Genomic DNA, 19330 nt, shown 5'->3' with positions numbered 1-19330 from the left:
TTTTTGCTGTTGTTGTGTCTCAGGCGCTGGTGCCCCGCAGAGAAGCAGGAAGACGGAGGACGACTTTTTTCTGATTTCTCAGAAGCGGGGGACGGGCGGAGAGAGGAGAAAGATGCCCAAACCGGTCAGTACCCGTGCGTGCTGGAGATCAGCGGCTGATTTACAGCACCACCCCTTTGTACACTTCATGATGAGAGTCACCGTCTGTACTGCTATTCTTTAATCCCGCGAGGTTTTCCCACATATCTGTTGCATTCCTCAGTGTCAGATTGCAGGATTTGAGGGAACTGTTGCCATACATCTACAGTTATTACATATTTCGTATTCTCTGTTGTGGAGAGCTTACTTCTGCCAATCTTCAGTCTCTGTAGCATATGTGGCTCCTTTTAGATGTGCATATGAGAGCACAATGACCAAAGAAATAACTTCGTAATCATAACTGAATTCGTGTATTTAATCGATCGTGGCATCCACATGGTTGACTATTGTTGAAAAATAAGACTGTCACAGTCCGTCACTGTTCACTTTCACAGATTAAAACCAGCATTACATGATCAGTGGATAATACTGAATGGCAGGCGTCTGCAGCAGGCTTAAAAACGAAATTAAAATGCACTTCTCTGCAAGCAAAGAAGCCAAGAGGGAGAGAGGCAGAAATAGCTTGAAGAGTTTAAATATTGGTCCAGAAGCCTTTCCATGGTCGAAACCTAGGAAACCAGCAAACCACACGGTCCAATATGTTTAGCCCAGTATGTGACTGAAGATTCCGTCCTTATCGACAATGAACAAACTTAAGCAGTTTCATCTTTGAAAGATATCAGAGCAATGTGAATTTTGTTTTTGCTTTTAAACATGGACTCAAACGTATTGTCACTGTTTGGACGTGTGTTGAATAGTAAAAAAAACTCATCAGGAACAACCAGTTTGCAGAAAGCTTAATTTATGTTAACAGCTTTTGTGTCACAGCTACAGTAGTTAATTTGTTTCTTTCCAGCATTCAAGACAGAAATCCTGCCACTAAAATGGAGGCCATCGTGCACTGGACCTTTTACAATCACTCTTTACTGATTGCAGCTAAGATAATCAGTTTAGTTAAGACAGGTACAATAACTGCTGAGCCCCACCCAAACAATGTCCTCTGTTTTGCCTTCACTGAATAGTATTCAGGAGGTTGAAGTTTTGGCTTAAAAGAAAGGTTGACTGTAAGCTCAGGATGGGTTTCAGGCACTGATAAGAAATAGGTAAGAAAGTAATAGAAATAAGCCATTGTTCTTCTTCCTCAAGTGCAACATGAAACAGTTGTTTTGGTGCCATTCATACCTGCTATATCTGTGTTTTTTTTTTTTTTTCAAGCCAGCCCGGAGTCTGTCATCGGCTCTCCTAGTCAGAAGTAATCTGTTGTAGGAGTGCACAGAGTTTTGGGAAAACATGCACACACATAGTCACACAGAAACACAACAGTTGCTCACTTTGTGGAACTGTCATGTCTACTGGAAAGAGCAAACACAAAGAGGGCTTTCTCTGCTCTATTTTTGGACGGAAGGACACTGGGAGCTTTCATGTTGTTCTGACACAAACACATACAGCCTGAGTTTGCACTGCATCTTAAATGACAGGATTATACTCTTATGTTTGTGGACCTGATTGCACTTTTATTATATTATTTTATTATATAATATGAACTTATTATATTTTAACCCTGGAAGCAGGAGCATAAACTCCAGGAATATTCTCAGTCACGGACGACATTGAAACTGAAGCAGGTTTAAGCCTCAGTATGGAACCGTCGTATTGTTTTGCAGTCAAGAAAACCGATGTCAAAAGTTCCATTGATGATTTAAAAATTTCAGTTCTTGTGCTTTTTACTATTAGATACAAACATCGTCTAAACAAAATTAAAGACAGTGACTACACAGAAAAAACAGAATTCCATTCAACTAGTAGCATCCAGAATTTAAGCAGTACAACTAATGTAAGTGTCAAGAACTATTTAGCAGTCTGGGGTAGACTGAGATTTTACATTCCCAGTTGCAATGATTATTTTGAATAATATCTTTTTCAGTTGATAGAAAAGGTAAATTTAAGCAACATTTGAACAACCTCATATTTGTTACTCAGGCAAATCAAGGCCTGAAGGTAAACCTATACCAAAGTCTATTACTCACATCAACTAAAAATAGATTGATAGAGGTCAGCGAAAGCAACGATAAGAATCAACGATAGGAAGCTTTTAGTCACAGGGTGTTTACAATCCTGCCGTCTGCACATTGCCGGCTGCTTACACAGTTATCTACAGCCAACCAGCAATTGTGCTGAGCCCCTGCTCCATCAATCTCATTAATGGGGGATTTCGCCAGGCCCACTTCCGGGAAAGAGACTAGGGACATAGGATGGAAAAAAGGAGCGAGAGGATGGGAGGTGAAGAGAGAGATAGGTGGTGATAGAAAGAAAAGAGGAAAGGGGAGGAGGAAAGAAAGAGGGGAAAGATGAAAAGGCTCATAATAAAAAAAAATGAAAGAAGAGCAGAGGAAGAGAGAGGGTTTGCTTTTAAACCAGCTTTTAAAGGTTATGTTCAGTGCATTTTGAGCTTGTGTCATAGGTTAATGTTACGAAATGTTCTAAACCACAAAGGAGCATACAATCACCAATTAGAACGTGGAAAAAAAATCAAACTGCTGTAAGTCTTTTAACAACATAAAAAAAAATGTATCTGATACAGCAAAATGAGAACATTATATCTATGATTTACATTTTGTGAATTGATTTAACTGTATTGACTCTGAGAAATACCGATGCAAAGAAGTGGATAAATTGAATCAGAGAGGAACAGTCTGAGAAACAATGTGGCCGGAGATAAGAGACGGCGACGAAGAGTAAGTGCGAAAGAGAAAGTTGGAACAAAGAAGTAAAGCTCAGATTATTGAAACACACCGTAGGGAAGAAAAAAGGCACACAAAGGGATAAAAGACGATTTGGGAGAGGTCTGAGTGACAGGCACTTTGTTCATATCAAGCCCAGAAAAACGACACCCAAGCCGCCCTCAAGGGGAACTCCCACTCTGGTTACATTAGGCTATACTTTCACATTAAGCCTAGCAGTTGGAGAGTAAACACATGGGCCCTTTCGCTGCTTCATCTGTGAATTCTTTGGCTGTTTTTGCAATGAAAATGCTAACATGTCACATTGGATTAAAAGATGAAGCTGAGTGGCCCCTGCAGGCATGCTCGATAACCACTGAACACACAAGCTAGGTTGACTCCATTAGCTTGTAGATAATGAAGAACGACAAGGACGAAAAATAGAAATGAAAAACACATCGACAATTTACAATTTTGCAGGTGGGTCAGGTAAACCAAGCACAAGGCCCATAAAGAGTCTCTGTTTTGATGAGCTACTTAGAAACACTCTGTTGTCTCCCTAAAAGGCAAGACAGACTGCAAGCTAGTTAGCCTCAGGCAGGCCATAAAAAAGTGGATTTTTTTTTCTGGACCGTAACCCTCCCCAAGGCTGTGTTTTAATGGTGTTTTTGTGTGTACATACACCCCTAACCCAACTAGATTTCCCCTTGTATTCACTTCTCTCATGTTGTTCAGAATGGGGGGTTGTACAAAAGGGGCTCTGTGTCAGTAGCCAACCAGAAAGGGAATGTTGGACAAACAGTAGGTGATTTATCAAATTAAGAAGAAGAAATGCCATGAAACAATCTTATCTTTACCTCACATTTCACCGTGCTGTACATGTGTTGTTAATAACATCGCCGGACACACAGGGCTATCCTAACTCTTGTCAACAAGCTTTGATGGGAAACAGTAGGGGTGACTCCTTCCATCTTCAGAGAAATCTCAAACTCTTTGATTTTGCTGGCTCTTGAATGAAAGGATGCAAAGTGTCATCTCATAGTCCTATTCCTCAGATTCAAATTAAGAAAAGTGAAGGGTTTTACCAATACAACATGTACATTAACTTATTTGGCATGCACTCTATCTGAAGCGACTATGTTCCTTGGAAGAAAGCAGTGGCTTAGAAGGAGCACAAGCCTGTATGACCGAGTCCAGGTAGATGGGTGTAGACCCAGAAGTCATTCTGTAGAAAAGCATTAGTGACTTAAATTTGATCTGGGTAGCCAGTGGTTGTTAATGAGCAGCAGAGTGACGAGCCCTTTTAGGTCCATTGAAAACCAGATGAACCGCCACATTCTGACCCTCTGTTAAGGTTTCACTGTTTGTGAATAGAAATGGAGGCCCATTAGAAGGTAGGCAGCAACCGAAACTGCATTTTTGAGGCCTATACTGATAACGATTTTAGGGAGTAAAATATATATATATATATATATATATATATACAGAAGTATATTGAACAGGGAAATGATGGGGTCATTGTTTATTAACTTTCGAGCAATGTATTTCACAAACTAGTTAGCAACTTACCATGAAGACACCGCTTGACCGCTTTAAAGCGTACTTTGCTACATGTGCTGCAAACCGTGCTGAATATTGTAAAAAATGGTTGCGTAGCATGTTCTTCCGAACAAACTGTGTGATGACACCATTTCTAAATTACTGCATTATTTTCTCTAAAAAGAAAGTTTTCATATCGGCAAGAGTTGGGTTATGTACTGAGTCAGGTGAGGCCTGATTTTTCTTCTGTTGTATAGTGCAAAGCGGCACGACCAGGAGACAAATGCAACATGGTCAGAAAAGGACAGCTGGTCATCAATTATGACACCTAGGTTTCCCGCAACCTTGGTTGGGGTGAGAGGTGAGGAGGTAATGTGGATATTGTGATGGATGATTGATTGGCCAGGATGACCGAGTGTTCAGTCTTAAAGAGGTTAGGTGAAGGTGGTGATCCTTGCCCATTTGGAAATTTCTGAGAGACAAGCCAAGATCTGCGCCAAAACCGTGGGATCATCTGGTGGGAATGACAGGTATAGCTGGGTATTGTCTGAGTAGCAGTGATAAGAGAAGCCACGCGAGCGGATAATTGGACCCAAGGAGGTGATGTGTATCGCAAAGAGAGGGGGCCCCAGCACCGAGCCTTGGGGCAGCCTTGCGGAGAAGCAATGGGATATGGACATTTGTCCTTGCCCTGACCTATTGGAAGAACACCCAGTGAGATGGGATTCAAATAAAAAATGTGCTTTGCCTGAGATGCCCATATCAGTGAGTACGGAGAGCAGGATACAGTGGTTCACCTTGTCAAAGGCTGCTTATAGGTCCAGTGAGATAAGAACCGAAGACTGAGCTGCAGCTCTGGCTGCCCTTAGGGCTTCTGTCAAACGCAGTAGAACCATTTCAGTGGAGTGGCCACTTTTAAAGCCCGACTGATTTGGATCAAGGAGGTCATTCTGTGAGATGTCTGACCTTTTACATTGCCCCTAATGTTACTTTTGTAAGATGTCCCCGTGACTTAGCATTTTTGTTGTGTCATGATACACATAAGTTATCATATATGTAGTTATCTTAGGTTTGGCATTGAGGCTGGTGACTGTCAATACATAGTTCTTGAGTCTTCTGTCATTTTCAGAGATTTGTGACTAATGAGACCTTGTTTTCTGTCATCTAATCACATTTCATTCTGACTTTCATGTACTAAGTACCAGAATCCCACACAAGAGCTTTCTCTCTTTAATTAAATATCCCCGTTTTCCTGCAATTTTACACAACAGCTGTAGGAAACCTTGTTTTCCACAGAGAGTTTAGGGTCAGGTACAGATTGCCCTTGAATCTGATGCAAATTAATTATCTGGCTGAATGGACACACAACGGTTGTGAACATAAATAGAAATTCTGTAAAAAAAAAACTTTTTTTCCATTTGTTGTCTGATCTCTTAGTGTTTTGAGTCAAGGTCTGAAATGAAAATATTAAAAGCATTGTAGTATGTGGTTTAGAGCAAGGCAAAGAAAATATGACCAATATGGCTTGACATTAGGTCTTTATCAGGGTCATGAGGAACGACTAGGACTGTGGTCCCTCTGGAGTATGTTATTAGGATCCAAATCTGGATATGATTTATAGATAATTATTCGTGTTTGTTTTAGCCTTCCTGGTGTACCAGTAAGGTTGGCCATGGACAAAAAGTGGGCGACTGTGGGTTGTCCACTTACTGGAAAATCGGTGGTTCGAACTCCAGCTCCTCCAGCAAGCCTGTTGAAGTGTCCTTGGGCAAGATTTTGATGTATCATCGGTGTGTGTGTGTGTGTGAGTGTGTGTGTATGTTTAGAAAGCGCTGTGTATATATAATGGGTGCATGTAGTGTAAAGCGCTTTGAGTGGTTGATAAGACTAGAAAAGCACTATAAGTGCAGTTCATTTACCATATAAGTGCAGTACATTACAAGTCAACAAACAGTAGACGGTCTGACAATTGCAGAAAACAATTCATCTGACAGTGTTCAAAATGTCCCTTTGACAACAACACTTATAGAACTCAGCATGTTAATGAAGCCCAAGGTATGCTTGAAACGAACTAGCCCAGAGATGTGTCTTCCAGACTCCACTCCTAGGGGATTGCAAAGTCTATTTTCAAAGATTAACACATGATAATCATTCAAAAGGGGATATAGGTGCACACCTTTGGTCAGACTATCCTTTTTCTCACCCATACACACCTTTACACACCCATCCAATTAGTGCTTTATGTGTGTGTTAGATTGTCATTTTAAGAACATTATAGAAATTGTTAAATGTAGCTTCACGAATAATGAAGTCAGAAAGTAATGGGTAGATGATGTTTAAGACAACATCCAATGATCCAACAAGCACTTAGTTGGAAACAGACTGATCCCTTCACAACTGCAAATAATGCTCTTTAGAAGAGGAAGGACAAAGAAAGGAGACATAACAAAAGGAAAAGAAGAGCAAACATGGAGACAACACAGAAAAAATATTTCTACTCATTCAACAACTCAAATCCAGAGGGTTGGAATATTGCTGCAGAATCCTTTAAAAGATGTATTGATTTCCCATATGTTTTGGTGAGTGTATGTATTCCCCCGGCGGCATTGTGTGTGTGCATGAGAATAGATATCTGTTGGTGCATGTTTCACATATTATTTTATCAATACATCTGTCTGCTTGAATGGAGAGTGTTGTTTGAGCAGTCACAGTTCGTTTGTTTGTTCAGTGGTGTGTTTGCATGTGTTTGTGTTTGTGTGTGTGTGTGTGTGTGTGTGTGTGTGTGTGTGTGTGTGAGTGTGTGTGTATGTTTAGAAAGCGCTGTGTATATATAATGGGTGCATGTAGTGTAAAGCGCTTTGAGTGGTTGATAAGACTAGAAAAGCACTATAAGTGCAGTTCATTTACCATATAAGTGCAGTACATTACAAGTCAACAAACAGTAGACGGTCTGACAATTGCAGAAAACAATTCATCTGACAGTGTTCAAAATGTCCCTTTGACAACAACACTTATAGAACTCAGCATGTTAATGAAGCCCAAGGTATGCTTGAAACGAACTAGCCCAGAGATGTGTCTTCCAGACTCCTTTTGAAGACAAAAGTGTTCAGAATGGCCACACTCCTAGGGGATTGAAAAGTCTATTTTCAAAGATTAACACATGATAATCATTCAAAAGGGGATATAGGTGCACACCTTTGGTCAGACTATCCTTTTTCTCACCTATACACACCTTACACACCCATCCAATTAGTGCTTTATGTGTGTGTTAGATTGTCGTTTTCAGAACATTATAGAAATTGTTAAATGTAGCTTCACGAATAATGAAGTCAGAAAGTAATGGGTAGATGATGTTTAAGACAACATCCAATGATCCAACAAGCACTTAGTTGGAAACAGACTGATCCCTTCACAACTGCAAATAATGCTCTTTAGAAGAGGAAGGACAAAGAAAGGAGACATAACAAAAGGAAAAGAAGAGCAAACATGGAGACAACACAGAAAAAATATTTCTACTCATTCAACAACTCAAATCCAGAGGGTTGGAATATTGCTGCAGAATCCTTTAAAAGATGTATTGATTTCCCATATGTTTTGGTGAGTGTATGCATTCCCCCGGCGGCATTGTGTGTGTGCATGAGAATAGATATCTGTTGGTGCATGTTTCACATATTGTTTTATCAATACATCTGTCTGCTTGAATGGAGAGTGTTGTTTGAGCAGTCACAGTTCGTTTGTTTGTTCAGTGGAGTGTTTGCATGTGTTTGTGTGTGTGTGTGTGTGTGTGTGTGTGTGTGTGTGTGTGTGTGTGTGTGTGTGTGTGTGTGTGTGTGTGTGTGTGTGAATAAGCATGCATCAGGCCTTTTTAATCCAGGGTGTGAGATGTGGTGGGCCGTCATACATTATTGATTTATCGCTGCGTTTTGCACATGTTGCCCCTCCTGGTGATGGTGTCCCTGGAGGCCAGAGCTGGTGGAGGTGGGGGGGGGGGGCAGCAAGTCTGCGGTAGAGGCTTTAAATATTTCAGAGGGCCATTTTCATTTATATAATGGGAATTATCCAAGTCACTAAATCTAATTAGAGGGAGGGTGTGAAGTTCAACACACTCACCTCACCTCCCCTCCTAACCTCAACTAAATTCAAGTCACTGCTTTATTGGAATGTATTAAAAATAGCTGTACTGCCAAAGCGTCAGGATAAAAACACGAACCTTAACTATTAGAGCTGCACTCAGTGTGATTTATAGCAGAAATTCACTACGTAGCCAAAAGTATTTGGCTAGCAATTTACAGTTGGCCTGGGGATGGTTTTTTCATGATTTAGGCTAATTCCAATTAAGGGGAATCTTAATGGTACAATATATAATGATATAGTAGACAACAGTAAATCTAAACATGGTAATGTCCCAGTGCGCGAATAGAGTCCAGTAACTACATTGATAATGAGCTGAGATATGTCAGGATATCTGTCACCTCGATCACCTAAACTGAATATCTTTGTGGTTTGGACTGTTGGTTGGACATATCTAACGGTTTGAGAATGTTGCCTTGTGTTTTGGGAACTTGCAGTGGGCATGTTTCACAATTATATTGACTAAACAATTAATTATTATTATTATTTATTTTTTTTATTTTTTTTAATTGCTGCTTATCACACTTCATACTTGCTTGGAGATGTATTTTTTTCTCCACAGCTGAAGGCAAAGCTGTGTCTGCTATGCTAACTCCTGTTATTCAAATCCAAATCAGCCCACAGGTCACTGTGTAATTCTTTTTGTTTATGCTTTGAAAAACATTTTTTCCAGGACCAACCAGGTGGGCTGACATAGCGCTGATGGATTGAGTGTCTCTCGTACGTCCCGTGATAGCTCACCTTGAGAAAATAAAAAAAGAGCCGTTTTGATCCAGCTTCAATGCATGGCGAGTAAATACTCAGATTACCGTAATTGCCGGGACCTAAAGACATTGGAATGGAAAGGAGAAGTGGAAGAGTGGTTTTGGAGTGGAAAAGAGGAGTGGCAGGGGAAAAAAAAAGGGTTTTGAAGAGGACAGCTCTTAGTGGAGAACAGGAGAGGTGGAGAATGGAAGAGTAGTGGAGAACACTAAAAAGAGTAGAGGTGAGTAGAAGAGTGTTAGAGAGGAAATGTTAAGTAGATGAGTGGAAAGAGTTGATGAGGGTGGAAATAGAGAAGAAAAGGTGAAGAAGGCAGCGTGCCCCTGGTTGCCTCTAAAGCCTCTGTTAACCAGCTTAGCTACCAACAGCTTTTAATTATGGCTATCTGAGTCTCTCTCTCACACACACAAACAAAGTCAACAGGTGGGCTACGTGCGTGGGCAGCCTCTGCCTGAACACACTAGGCTACTACTTAGCTGTCACTACTTGTTATGAATAACATGGAGGCAATGGAGGATGCGGGTAAACACAGCAGGCTAAACTGAAACAGACATGTCGCTCCGTTTCCCCCAGAGCCTCGTGAGCAAAGATTTTGCTCGAAGCACTTTACAAAAAAATCACAAGTTACACAGCCAGAGTTTGTACATAATATTGTCATTACAACAGCTAAAATCCCAATACTTGTCTTGTAACTAAAATAATATTCGGCAACACAAATACATGTTCTCTCTGCCAGAAGCTGCACTGTAGATTAAACCTGTGTGGAAGCTTTTCGCTTTAGTCTCTAGGAGCTCGTTCCTTGGAAAAATCTTTTGGTGCCCAGAAAGTAATGTCATTTGCATTTCATCTATATTTGGGAAAAAACTCAATAAGAACCGGGTAGTTCGCATGATCCAGTACTATCATACTGCAAATAACAGTCCTGCATGGGCATCAGGGGGAACCCAGGCATTTCAGTCAGGCGAAATTTGTTATGGGAACAAAGAGGAAAATGTAAACTCACCGGATGGAGTGAAATTTTCTTATCGATCTCTCAGGGTGTGATGCAGAACTTGAGTATGTGATTGAGCGAGACATCATCTTCCATATTGATTTTGCATGGTTTGTGTTGTCTTTTAATGGAAGTCGCACGTGGATGTCTTAGGAAAACTGGAAAGCTGGATTCCAAGATGGCAACCCGTGCATTCCTGTGAAAGCTGCTCACTGAGAGCATAAACTAAAAACGTTTTTCAGCCCTCCGCCGGCTTCTACCTTTTCAGGGCCCACAGTGTACGGTCTCTAGAGTCCTAATCACTCTGAGCCAGGTGAGAGCAAGCATGGTGGACCTCCTCTGGCTAGGCTGACTGACTTCCTGTCCGCTTGCCAGCACACACGAGTGGCATAAAATAATTTACTGCTACAGCTCTTCCACACTTCTCAAAATTTATTGAACCTAGTGGCCCAAATTTTGATAATTCATAGTAATAGTTAGTAAATTTCAGGGTGTTTTTGTGATGCTCAGAAAAATGTATTCACTGTTTAATAGTTGTTTTAATAGTTGTTCCTTTTCTGAAGGTTTTGTAAAAGTCTTTTGGTCCAGTGTGAGTAATGTGATCCTGCAATACCACAAGTGACCACCGCACCAAAACGGCCTCATAGCCAGTGCTACTTGTGGGAGTTTGAAGTCTTACCCTCGCACGTTGGGGGGGGGGCTTACAAGTTTCAAAGAAGTGTAATGTTTGATTTACTCTCAATGACACAAATTACAGTAAATGACAGTTGTGAATCGTAGCAGGGCCACGGCAGAGATAGCCACCATGAACAAACAAACAAAGAAAAAGCAACTCTTAGATCTCCTCTAAGACATTATTATATGGAATGATAAATACATTTATCCCGTCTAATTTGGGTATTAGGTTTAAGAGACTACAAGTTAATTTGAAGTTCGTCCACCACACTTAAACGGAGACAATGCGGTTTCTACTGTGTCATCCACATATTTGCCAGAACTTCCCTCTAAAAATAATGATATGGTTGAGGTTACCCCTCCGCTGCCGATTCAGATGATTTGCCAGAGTTTAGTTTAAATCAAACCAAAAGTGCTTGTGATCCCGTTTGGTAAGCGTGAGCTGGAGTGGGAAACTAACTGCGTTCACTCAGTTAGCAAACTACTCTGGTGTGCAGGGCGAGTTCAGGATCTCGATAAGGGCAAGAAAAGTTCTTGTGTCCAACTTAAACGTGACCAATGCTGTCACTATTTTATCCAGCTTAGTGGATTTTTATGACAAATATTTTTTTAATTCTCAGCGTGTAGAGGCTTTTCACAGTAAGCCGCCTGAAATCCCCTTCCTCTGTGAAATTTTATTTTTTGGTGTAGGCCATTGTCCCCCCTTTAATTATAAACGCAGTTGGCCCCGCACCTGCCAGGCTCCATATACCACCACTGTGGAGAAGTGGCCTAAAATATATCTTTTGCCTTGCAGTTTTTTTAGTAGCAGCAGTTTTACAAATGGTAGAAGCACTGGTAAAAGTAGTACTAGGAGCATAGGTAGAGGCAATAGTGTTCGTTACTAATATAACAAAATTATCACTAATAATTCAAGTAATAGTACAATGATGGTGTATGTGTAACACACACACACACACACACAAAGTAATATGTCTCTGACACATGGCCAAACAGGGTTTTGGTAGCAGTCAGTTAACAGTGAAAGAAAGGACTGTGGTCAGCAGACAGGCTGAGACCGCCTGCTTTATCTGTTAACGTTTTGTAGCTATCAGCTGGAGGACACGTTGCTCTCTTTTTGTGTCTGATTACTCCAGCAGTCTCACACACACACACACACACACACACACACACAGTCAAACTCACTCCCACTTTATGTTAGAGGGGCTTTTTTTTACCGTAGTGCACAAAGGAAATTGATGTTCTTCACCTCTGTGCAGAACTGCAATGTTTCCGCAACTGGTGTATTTTTCCTTCCTCTCTCTCACCGATTTGTGTTTATTTGCTGAGCATCCTTCCTTAATTAAAAGTAACTCTAAGTTTTAGTAGGTATTTATTAGAAAACTAAACTTATGTTTAGGATTCAATGAGGATATAGTGTGCAGCATTTAATCTCTTCGTATCAGCTTTTCCCAACAACTTTGAACAAGGGTTTGATGCTCTGCTTGCAGAGGGTAACATTAAAATATCATTATTAAGATTTCATTTTTTTGTGGTGGCAACATCAGACGGAAGAGTTTAGACGTTTTAGAAGTCCTTAATGTCATTTTGTGCACATTTCTCTGTAACTCAGCCTCCTCAGCCTTCACTATAAATGGAATATCTTTGGGTTTTGGACAGGTTAAAGACATCACATTAGGCTCTGGTAAATCTTGTTGCCCGCTCTCCTCGACTTTCTGATATGTTGTGGACAAAAAGATTAACCTTTGTTGTTTTAGATTTATTGATTAGAGTAATCAATAATTCAAACAAACTTTACTCGGCACCCGAAACTAATTTTCCTGTTGAAAAGCTTCTATCTCACCTCAGGAGGGGTCAATCCTCTCACCCTGCCATCCTGTCAAGGGTTCCCTCTTCAGGACGCCCACAAGGCTTTTGAGGAAATTACATTAAAATCAGCCCTAAGGGCGTTGCTATGGAAACCTTATCAGCCAGAACACAGAGACACGTTGCATGCACTGATGCCATAGAGTGCGTGCATATTCTGCGCACATGTAAAACCACCATATGGCCGCGCTCCCACATATACATTCGCTGAAGCACACTCACACACACACACTCGTCACACAACACCGCCATATGGTCGGGTTCCCATACTTTCCCAACATCAGCCGTACAAATGCTCTATTCATTCTTCATCTGGAGCTGAACACATGCAGAACACACACTTTCAACCAAATCCTTATACTGAAGAAATCTTTTTTCCCCCCTCACTGGACATTTGATTCTCATAAGCTGGAGTACAAGAACACACACGCATTAACAACAAAAAGGTTTAAATGGACAACAGCGGTATGAACAATTATCTTGGAGGCATATTTATTTAGTGTGTGTGTGTGTGTGTGTGTGTGTACTATATTTTTCAGGTCAGTCGAGCTGTCTGAGTCTTGTGTTCTCCCTCTCTCTTTGTCTCTCTCTGAAAGACACATGCATGCACACACACACACACACACACACACACACCCTACTGATGCAGCAGTTTTATCCCTAAGGTAGTTTTTTACTGTACCATTGTTACCTCCTCTGGGTCTCTCGCTCTCCTTCAGGGTTACTTGAGGACAGTGTCAGGTGGTTTCGCTGCTGCTGGGTTTGCTTACTGCAGCACGGAACACCACAGCACAGTCTAATGTCTTACACGTCCAATGGGGGATACACAAAGACACACACTCACACACACACACACACACACTCCATTACACTGACAATAGCTGTTACTGTGTTAATGTTTTTAAATTCAATTAAGATTCAAGTTTCACTTCAAAATTGCACAGGTGCTGATGTGGCAGCAGCCCTGAATAAAGTTTCCAGATGCTTATTTTTGGCTCCGAAAGTCACACATGACTACATAACTCCCAGAATCCCTTTCTATACTTGCCTTCTTCTTGACTATTTTCTTATTTTTGCATCTGAGCAGCAATCCACTGCGCCTCACTGCCACCTTCCCAGTGGCAATAGAACATTTATTTATTTTTTCATCATAAATAATTCTAATTTATGCATCTTTACGTTTTTTCTTTTGCACAAACTAAAATCAAAGGACATAAAAAATAGTTTATGTAGATTATATAAGAAATAAAATTAAGAAAAACTCAGCAAAATTTAGCAAAACCATAGAGAAGATGTCATTTTAACCAAATGAGAGTTCAAGAGTTCAGTGATTTGATACAGGAGCCAATTATCTTACTGAAAAAAGATTTTGACGAGGAGGTTGAAAAACAGCGAATCTGTAAATTACTTTGGACATAAACATGAAAATTGCACATTCTGCATTGATTTGAATGGGCTCTAATATTCATACACTTGTAGCACTCGTTGATTTGACCGTTCACCCAGTCGCTTATGTGATCATATTTGTTTTCTCTGCTCATCTGTTTTGACAACCATTCCCTCAGTTACCTCAAACATCCCTTTGGCCATCGGTTATTGGCTTGTCAAGGAGGAAGTGATCAGTTTTCCATGTTGTTGTGGTTGTCCTGGTGCAAACTTCCACTCCTCCATGCTGAAGCGCAGGTGGCCCTGTGGACCCTGAAGAACCGGCAGAAATGCAGAAGTCCTTGTCTCCGTAGGCTCTGTCTCAGTGAGGACTCTCAGTGGGTCTCCCCATTTTCTGCGCGGCTGTCTTCCTCCATCTTTCAGACAAAGTACACACTTTATTTTTATATTTAAAAACACATGCGTGGAAACTTAATTATAGTTCTTTAGTGGTTAAGGTTAGGCTACTGGTCTGAGTCTTCCTGATGCTTTTTCTTCATTGGAGGGAAGTGAAAGCAACTTCCTCCGTGCAGCTTCCTGGCAGGAGGATGAGCAGCATAAACTTCCTGCGCTTTATATGGACCCTGGCTGTAGCAGCCAGGGTGTTGTGTATGTATGTTCACTATGTGTGAAGAATATTTATAGAAATCTGATAGGAGAACACACACACACACACACACACACACACTCACACAGCTGGCACAGGATGTTCCACCAGCAGACTGTAGAGGGTCATAGTAGTTCATAGGCTTTACTTGTTTCCCAGTTTGTTCCGTATTTGCTTGAGTTTTTTTGTTTTGGTCTTTTCCACACTTTCTTTGACACATTTTCAACATCTTCACATTCGTTGAAAATTTCTTTTTCTTGTGACGAAGTCTTAAAAGAGTCACTCTTGGAATTTCTGTGATAGTAAACAATGTTATTTTCCAGTCAGGGGAAGGCAAGAAATTGATTAAATTTTCCAGAAAAGCTGGAAAGTCAGGTTATTTTACAAACCGATGAAGTGACAGGAGTGTAGCAGAATTGTACTGTGAAAATCAGACTGGAAAACAACAACAAAAGCAGGAAGAAAGAACATTTTTACTTCCTATTATTATTATTGGGACTATGATCACAACCAGACTTTCAACAGTGTGAGGTTTTTGATTCTCAAAGCTAATTTATTTACTATTTATTGTTCCATACATTTAGTTGCATTTTTTTCTTTCCTGCAGATCAATGTGCGCGTCACCACCATGGACGCTGAGCTGGAGTTTGCCATCCAGCCCAACACGACAGGCAAACAGCTCTTTGACCAGGTGAGAGACGCATGCACGCACACACATACGTGTTTGCTGTGTTTTTGATTTCGATTTTCATTTCGATCCCGAAGCGCACTGTGAGGACCAACACTTCTAAAGCAGCCCAAAGGGCCAAGAAATACATCTGTCGCTAGACGGAGGGAGAGTAGGAATTCTGCTTCACATTTGGTCTTTCAAAGTGAACTCTGCCAGTGCCAGTGGGTGCTTGGCTGGGTTTGGGTTGGTACTGGTTCCGCACAGAGATGAAATACAAAGCGCTCTTTGTCCCTTTGTCTAACTGGGAGCTTTTAGGAGACAGTGGATGTAAGTGTTGTGTGTGTGTGTGTGTGTGTGTGTGTGTGTGTGTGTGTGTGTGTGTGTGAGAGAGAATGTGTGTGTGTGAATGTGTACGTGCAGACTCTCTGGCAAGTAAAGGGCAGCTTTCAGCGTTGTTTCATGTCAGGCTGTAAAGGTTTGTTGAGGTTGTAGTGACATAGAGGGAGGAAGACAGAATGAAAGGGATCACTTTTTCTGTCTTTGTTACTGCTCTTTTGTCCACGCTCTGCTTCATACTGTGAGATCAAATCACAGAGAGCATCCGTCTTATCAGAATAAATGATGACGTGTTGCCAAGTAAAAGAAGAGAAGCCCAATCGCTGGACCATCCAAAAGGAGAAACTGCCTTTTGGTAATTGTAATTATCAGTTGAAATATTTGTGTCTCCGTGATGCACACAGCCTCCACCTCATGTTAAAGCTAATTGTAGTGAGGAATCTTCTGGATAGCATTTTAACCAAAAACACAAAGGTCCAGCATTTTGGTCCCCACAAAGCTGCTGGACCCCACAATAGAGTGTCTCACTCACACACACCGTCTCACTTTTACCTCCATCCTTCTCTGACACTCACACACTTTCTTCTCTCCTCTCTCCCTCTGTTATTCTCGTTCCTATCTCCTTTCTATCTATGAAACATACGCACACACACACACACACACACACACACACACGCGAGCGGGTGACTCACCAGATCTGAATGTTTGAGCTCGCCGTGCTCGTGCATCATCATAGCAACCAGCTGTCAAATGTCCAGTGATGTGTGTGTGTGTGTGCACACACGATCCTCCTGCCGCCCTCGTATATGTGTGCAAATGTAGTACAAGTGAATCTGCCTGTGGATGGTTGCTTTAATGTGCATGTTTACAGTCGCGCAGTTTATATGGGTAAGTGTGTGTTCGTGTTTGCGTGTTTGTTATCTGTTTAACAGATTATAAATGTCAGAGCTATACATATCTTGGTTTTGAGTGGTGTTATCTCTGTTGGGGATGCAACGAATGACTGATTCCATCATTATCTCTCATCTGTTTTCTGTCTATTGTATGGTTGTAGATTTTTGTTGTAGCTTTTCCTTGAGTAGAGACGTGAGTAGAGTGGGTAGAACATGGGAAAATGTGCAATACATTAGGCTCTGATAGAGGTTTAAGGGGTTGAGGTTCAGGGTTGTTCTGAAAAAAAAAACCATCCCGATGAGTGCTGAAATAATTACTTGATTAGTCGATCAGTTGATTGATACCATACATTCACCGGTTCCGGCTTCTCAAATGTGAGGATTTGCTTTGTGTTTTTGGGTTGGACCAAACAAGCAATTTGAAGACGTCACCTTGTGCTCTGAGAACTAGAGCTAGACTAAATCATTAATCGCTCAATTAAGAAAAAAAAAAGAATCAGCAGTTTATTAGATAGTGAAAATAGTCATTAGTTGCAGCCCTAATCCTGTCCGAGCTAGACTTGAGGAAAGGGAAGCGGGGGGAAGTGCAAAACCCTCTCGACTGCTGAAGGAGAACGGAAAGGGAGACAGAGGGTGCAAAGAGAGCAAGAGAGCAAACAGGTGTAAGAGGTAATGGTAGACCACAGTGGTGGATGACACTGTGGAGTTTCATACGTTCATCATGAGCTAAAAATAGGTGCAGATCAAATGGATACCTCCCTCTCTGAAAAAGAGACTGTTTCAGAATGACCGCCAGCAGGAAAGCACAGGGTTTGAAGTTATGTGACATCCTAAAGGAATAAGTCGAGTTTTGGGGGAGTTTTGTAGGTCGTGAGTTGACGAGGACTGAGCGCAGCATAAAGAAGTGACACACAAAGGATTGTGGCATAATAGAGCATACACGGGATGTGCTCTTCCGATCCAGGAGGAGGAACGTCGCATTTCTAGGCTGCATTGAACGAAAGGATGCTTTGGACTAGGATAACTTTGTCGGCCCGTTATGATGTAGATGGTGAAATGGGACACGTGACTGATGCTCAACTTGCCTCGGTACAATTATCAAAAACTGATCGACGTCAGTTTGAAATGTCACTGAAATATGCACACGCTCTGTACCGTTGTGGGATGAAAACAGTCAGGTCTCACTGCGATCATTTCACTGCAGTGTGTCAAGGTTGCATACAGGAAATCACGTGTCCAGCAGCGAGCGGTGAGCTCTGTGATAATGGGTCGAAGCAGCCCTCAGCAGGGGCCTGGAAGCTGCTTTTAATTTGAAATGGTGCAGGTTCACAAGAGCGAAGAGAGGGCTCCATTGACAAAAAGGCTGCCGAGCTAAAAATAAGCACCCATGAGCTCACTCAAACACACGCGCGCACACACGCACACACACAGTGATAAAAGGCCTCGGCGAGACAGGAAAGCTTTTTAATCAAAACAACCAAAACCCCAACATGTAAGCCTGCCTCTGAACATGAACGCTTTGATGCCCCATAATGACACACGCTTTTAAATCGTCCGTATGAACAAGTGTTTTCATCCAATAGGAAAGTAACGAGCCCTGTTCAGCTGTTCAAACGGCTTGATTTTTCATGTCTTATGCTGCCTGTCTTCCCTCTTCCACTCATTATTCCCTCCCCTCCTCCCCTCATGCCGACGTTCCCAAGCCATTTATTCTCATTCTGAGGCTTCACTTCTAAATCTTCATGCCGAGCCTCGCAGCATCCGCATAGCTGTCTCCGCACGCCGCATTCCCAGCCCCACTGGAGGCCCCTCTGCGTGTAGGTGTCTGTGCGCGTCTGGAGATGTGACTGACTGCACAATTTCCACTGCTCCGACATGGATGGGTGTTCTTCAGAGTGTTCTTGCATCTGGTCATGCCTGTGATTATTTGATGCTTAATGTGTTTATGTGAGCACGCCTCTCTGTGTCTGTGTGTTAGAGGGAGTTAATTATACGGTGGTGAGCGCCATCGTATTGACTGTGTAAATCACATTACAGTCAGAGTAAGCGTCCCCTCAGGGGCTGCCCCTCTCAATCTCTCGCTCTCTCTCTGTAAATCTGTAAATGGGATGATAGTTTGTAAATGACAAAGCACGTGAGCATGTTTAAGAGGGTAGGGAGAGAAAACAAAGTTAAAACTGAAGGGGAAAAGACTCAGGTAAGGAAGAAAGGGAATAGAAGAGGGGAGGAGAATACAGAGTGAAGCCCCATTAAACAGTTACCTCGCAGTTCTTTATTGGAGAACAGTTTTCCAGGGGATGGGGAGCAGATCAGCTGCAACATAAGATGATACCTTAGACAGTGTCTCCTGCTTTTCGGCGCCAGTTTTAGTAAAAGCCTTTTTTTTTTCCTGTTCCATCTTGACAGTGCCCCCGTGCACAAAGAGAGGTCAATAAAGAAATCGATTTCCCAGTTGTTTTTAGTCATCAAAAACCCAATCAGAAATTTTCCATGGGAGCCTTAACAAAGCTTGCTATATAAGCCTGGTTATATGGATTGATTGATTATGTAGAGATTGACAGTCTTGTACCAGTACCC

At 41.6% G+C, this 19330-nt stretch overlaps 1 protein-coding gene across 2 annotated transcripts in view; it reads left to right on the top strand.

Annotated features, from left to right (window-relative positions):
- Nucleotides 1-19330, top strand: part of LOC120801913 (radixin-like) — a 40320-nt gene that overhangs the window by 11130 nt on the left and 9860 nt on the right. For both annotated transcript variants that reach the window (XM_040149249.1, XM_040149250.1), the window contains 2 exons: nt 24-124; nt 15462-15545. In XM_040149249.1, the coding sequence (XP_040005183.1) occupies nt 113-124; nt 15462-15545 (96 nt within the window). In that variant the 5' untranslated portion in view covers nt 24-112. The remainder of the gene's footprint in view (nt 1-23; nt 125-15461; nt 15546-19330) is intronic.

This window comes from Xiphias gladius, chromosome 16 (assembly GCF_016859285.1).
Source record: "Xiphias gladius isolate SHS-SW01 ecotype Sanya breed wild chromosome 16, ASM1685928v1, whole genome shotgun sequence".
Taxonomy (NCBI): Eukaryota; Metazoa; Chordata; class Actinopteri; order Istiophoriformes; family Xiphiidae; genus Xiphias; species Xiphias gladius.
The sequence above is the reverse complement of the archived record's forward strand: the minus strand, read 5'-3'. Positions and strand labels throughout refer to the sequence as shown.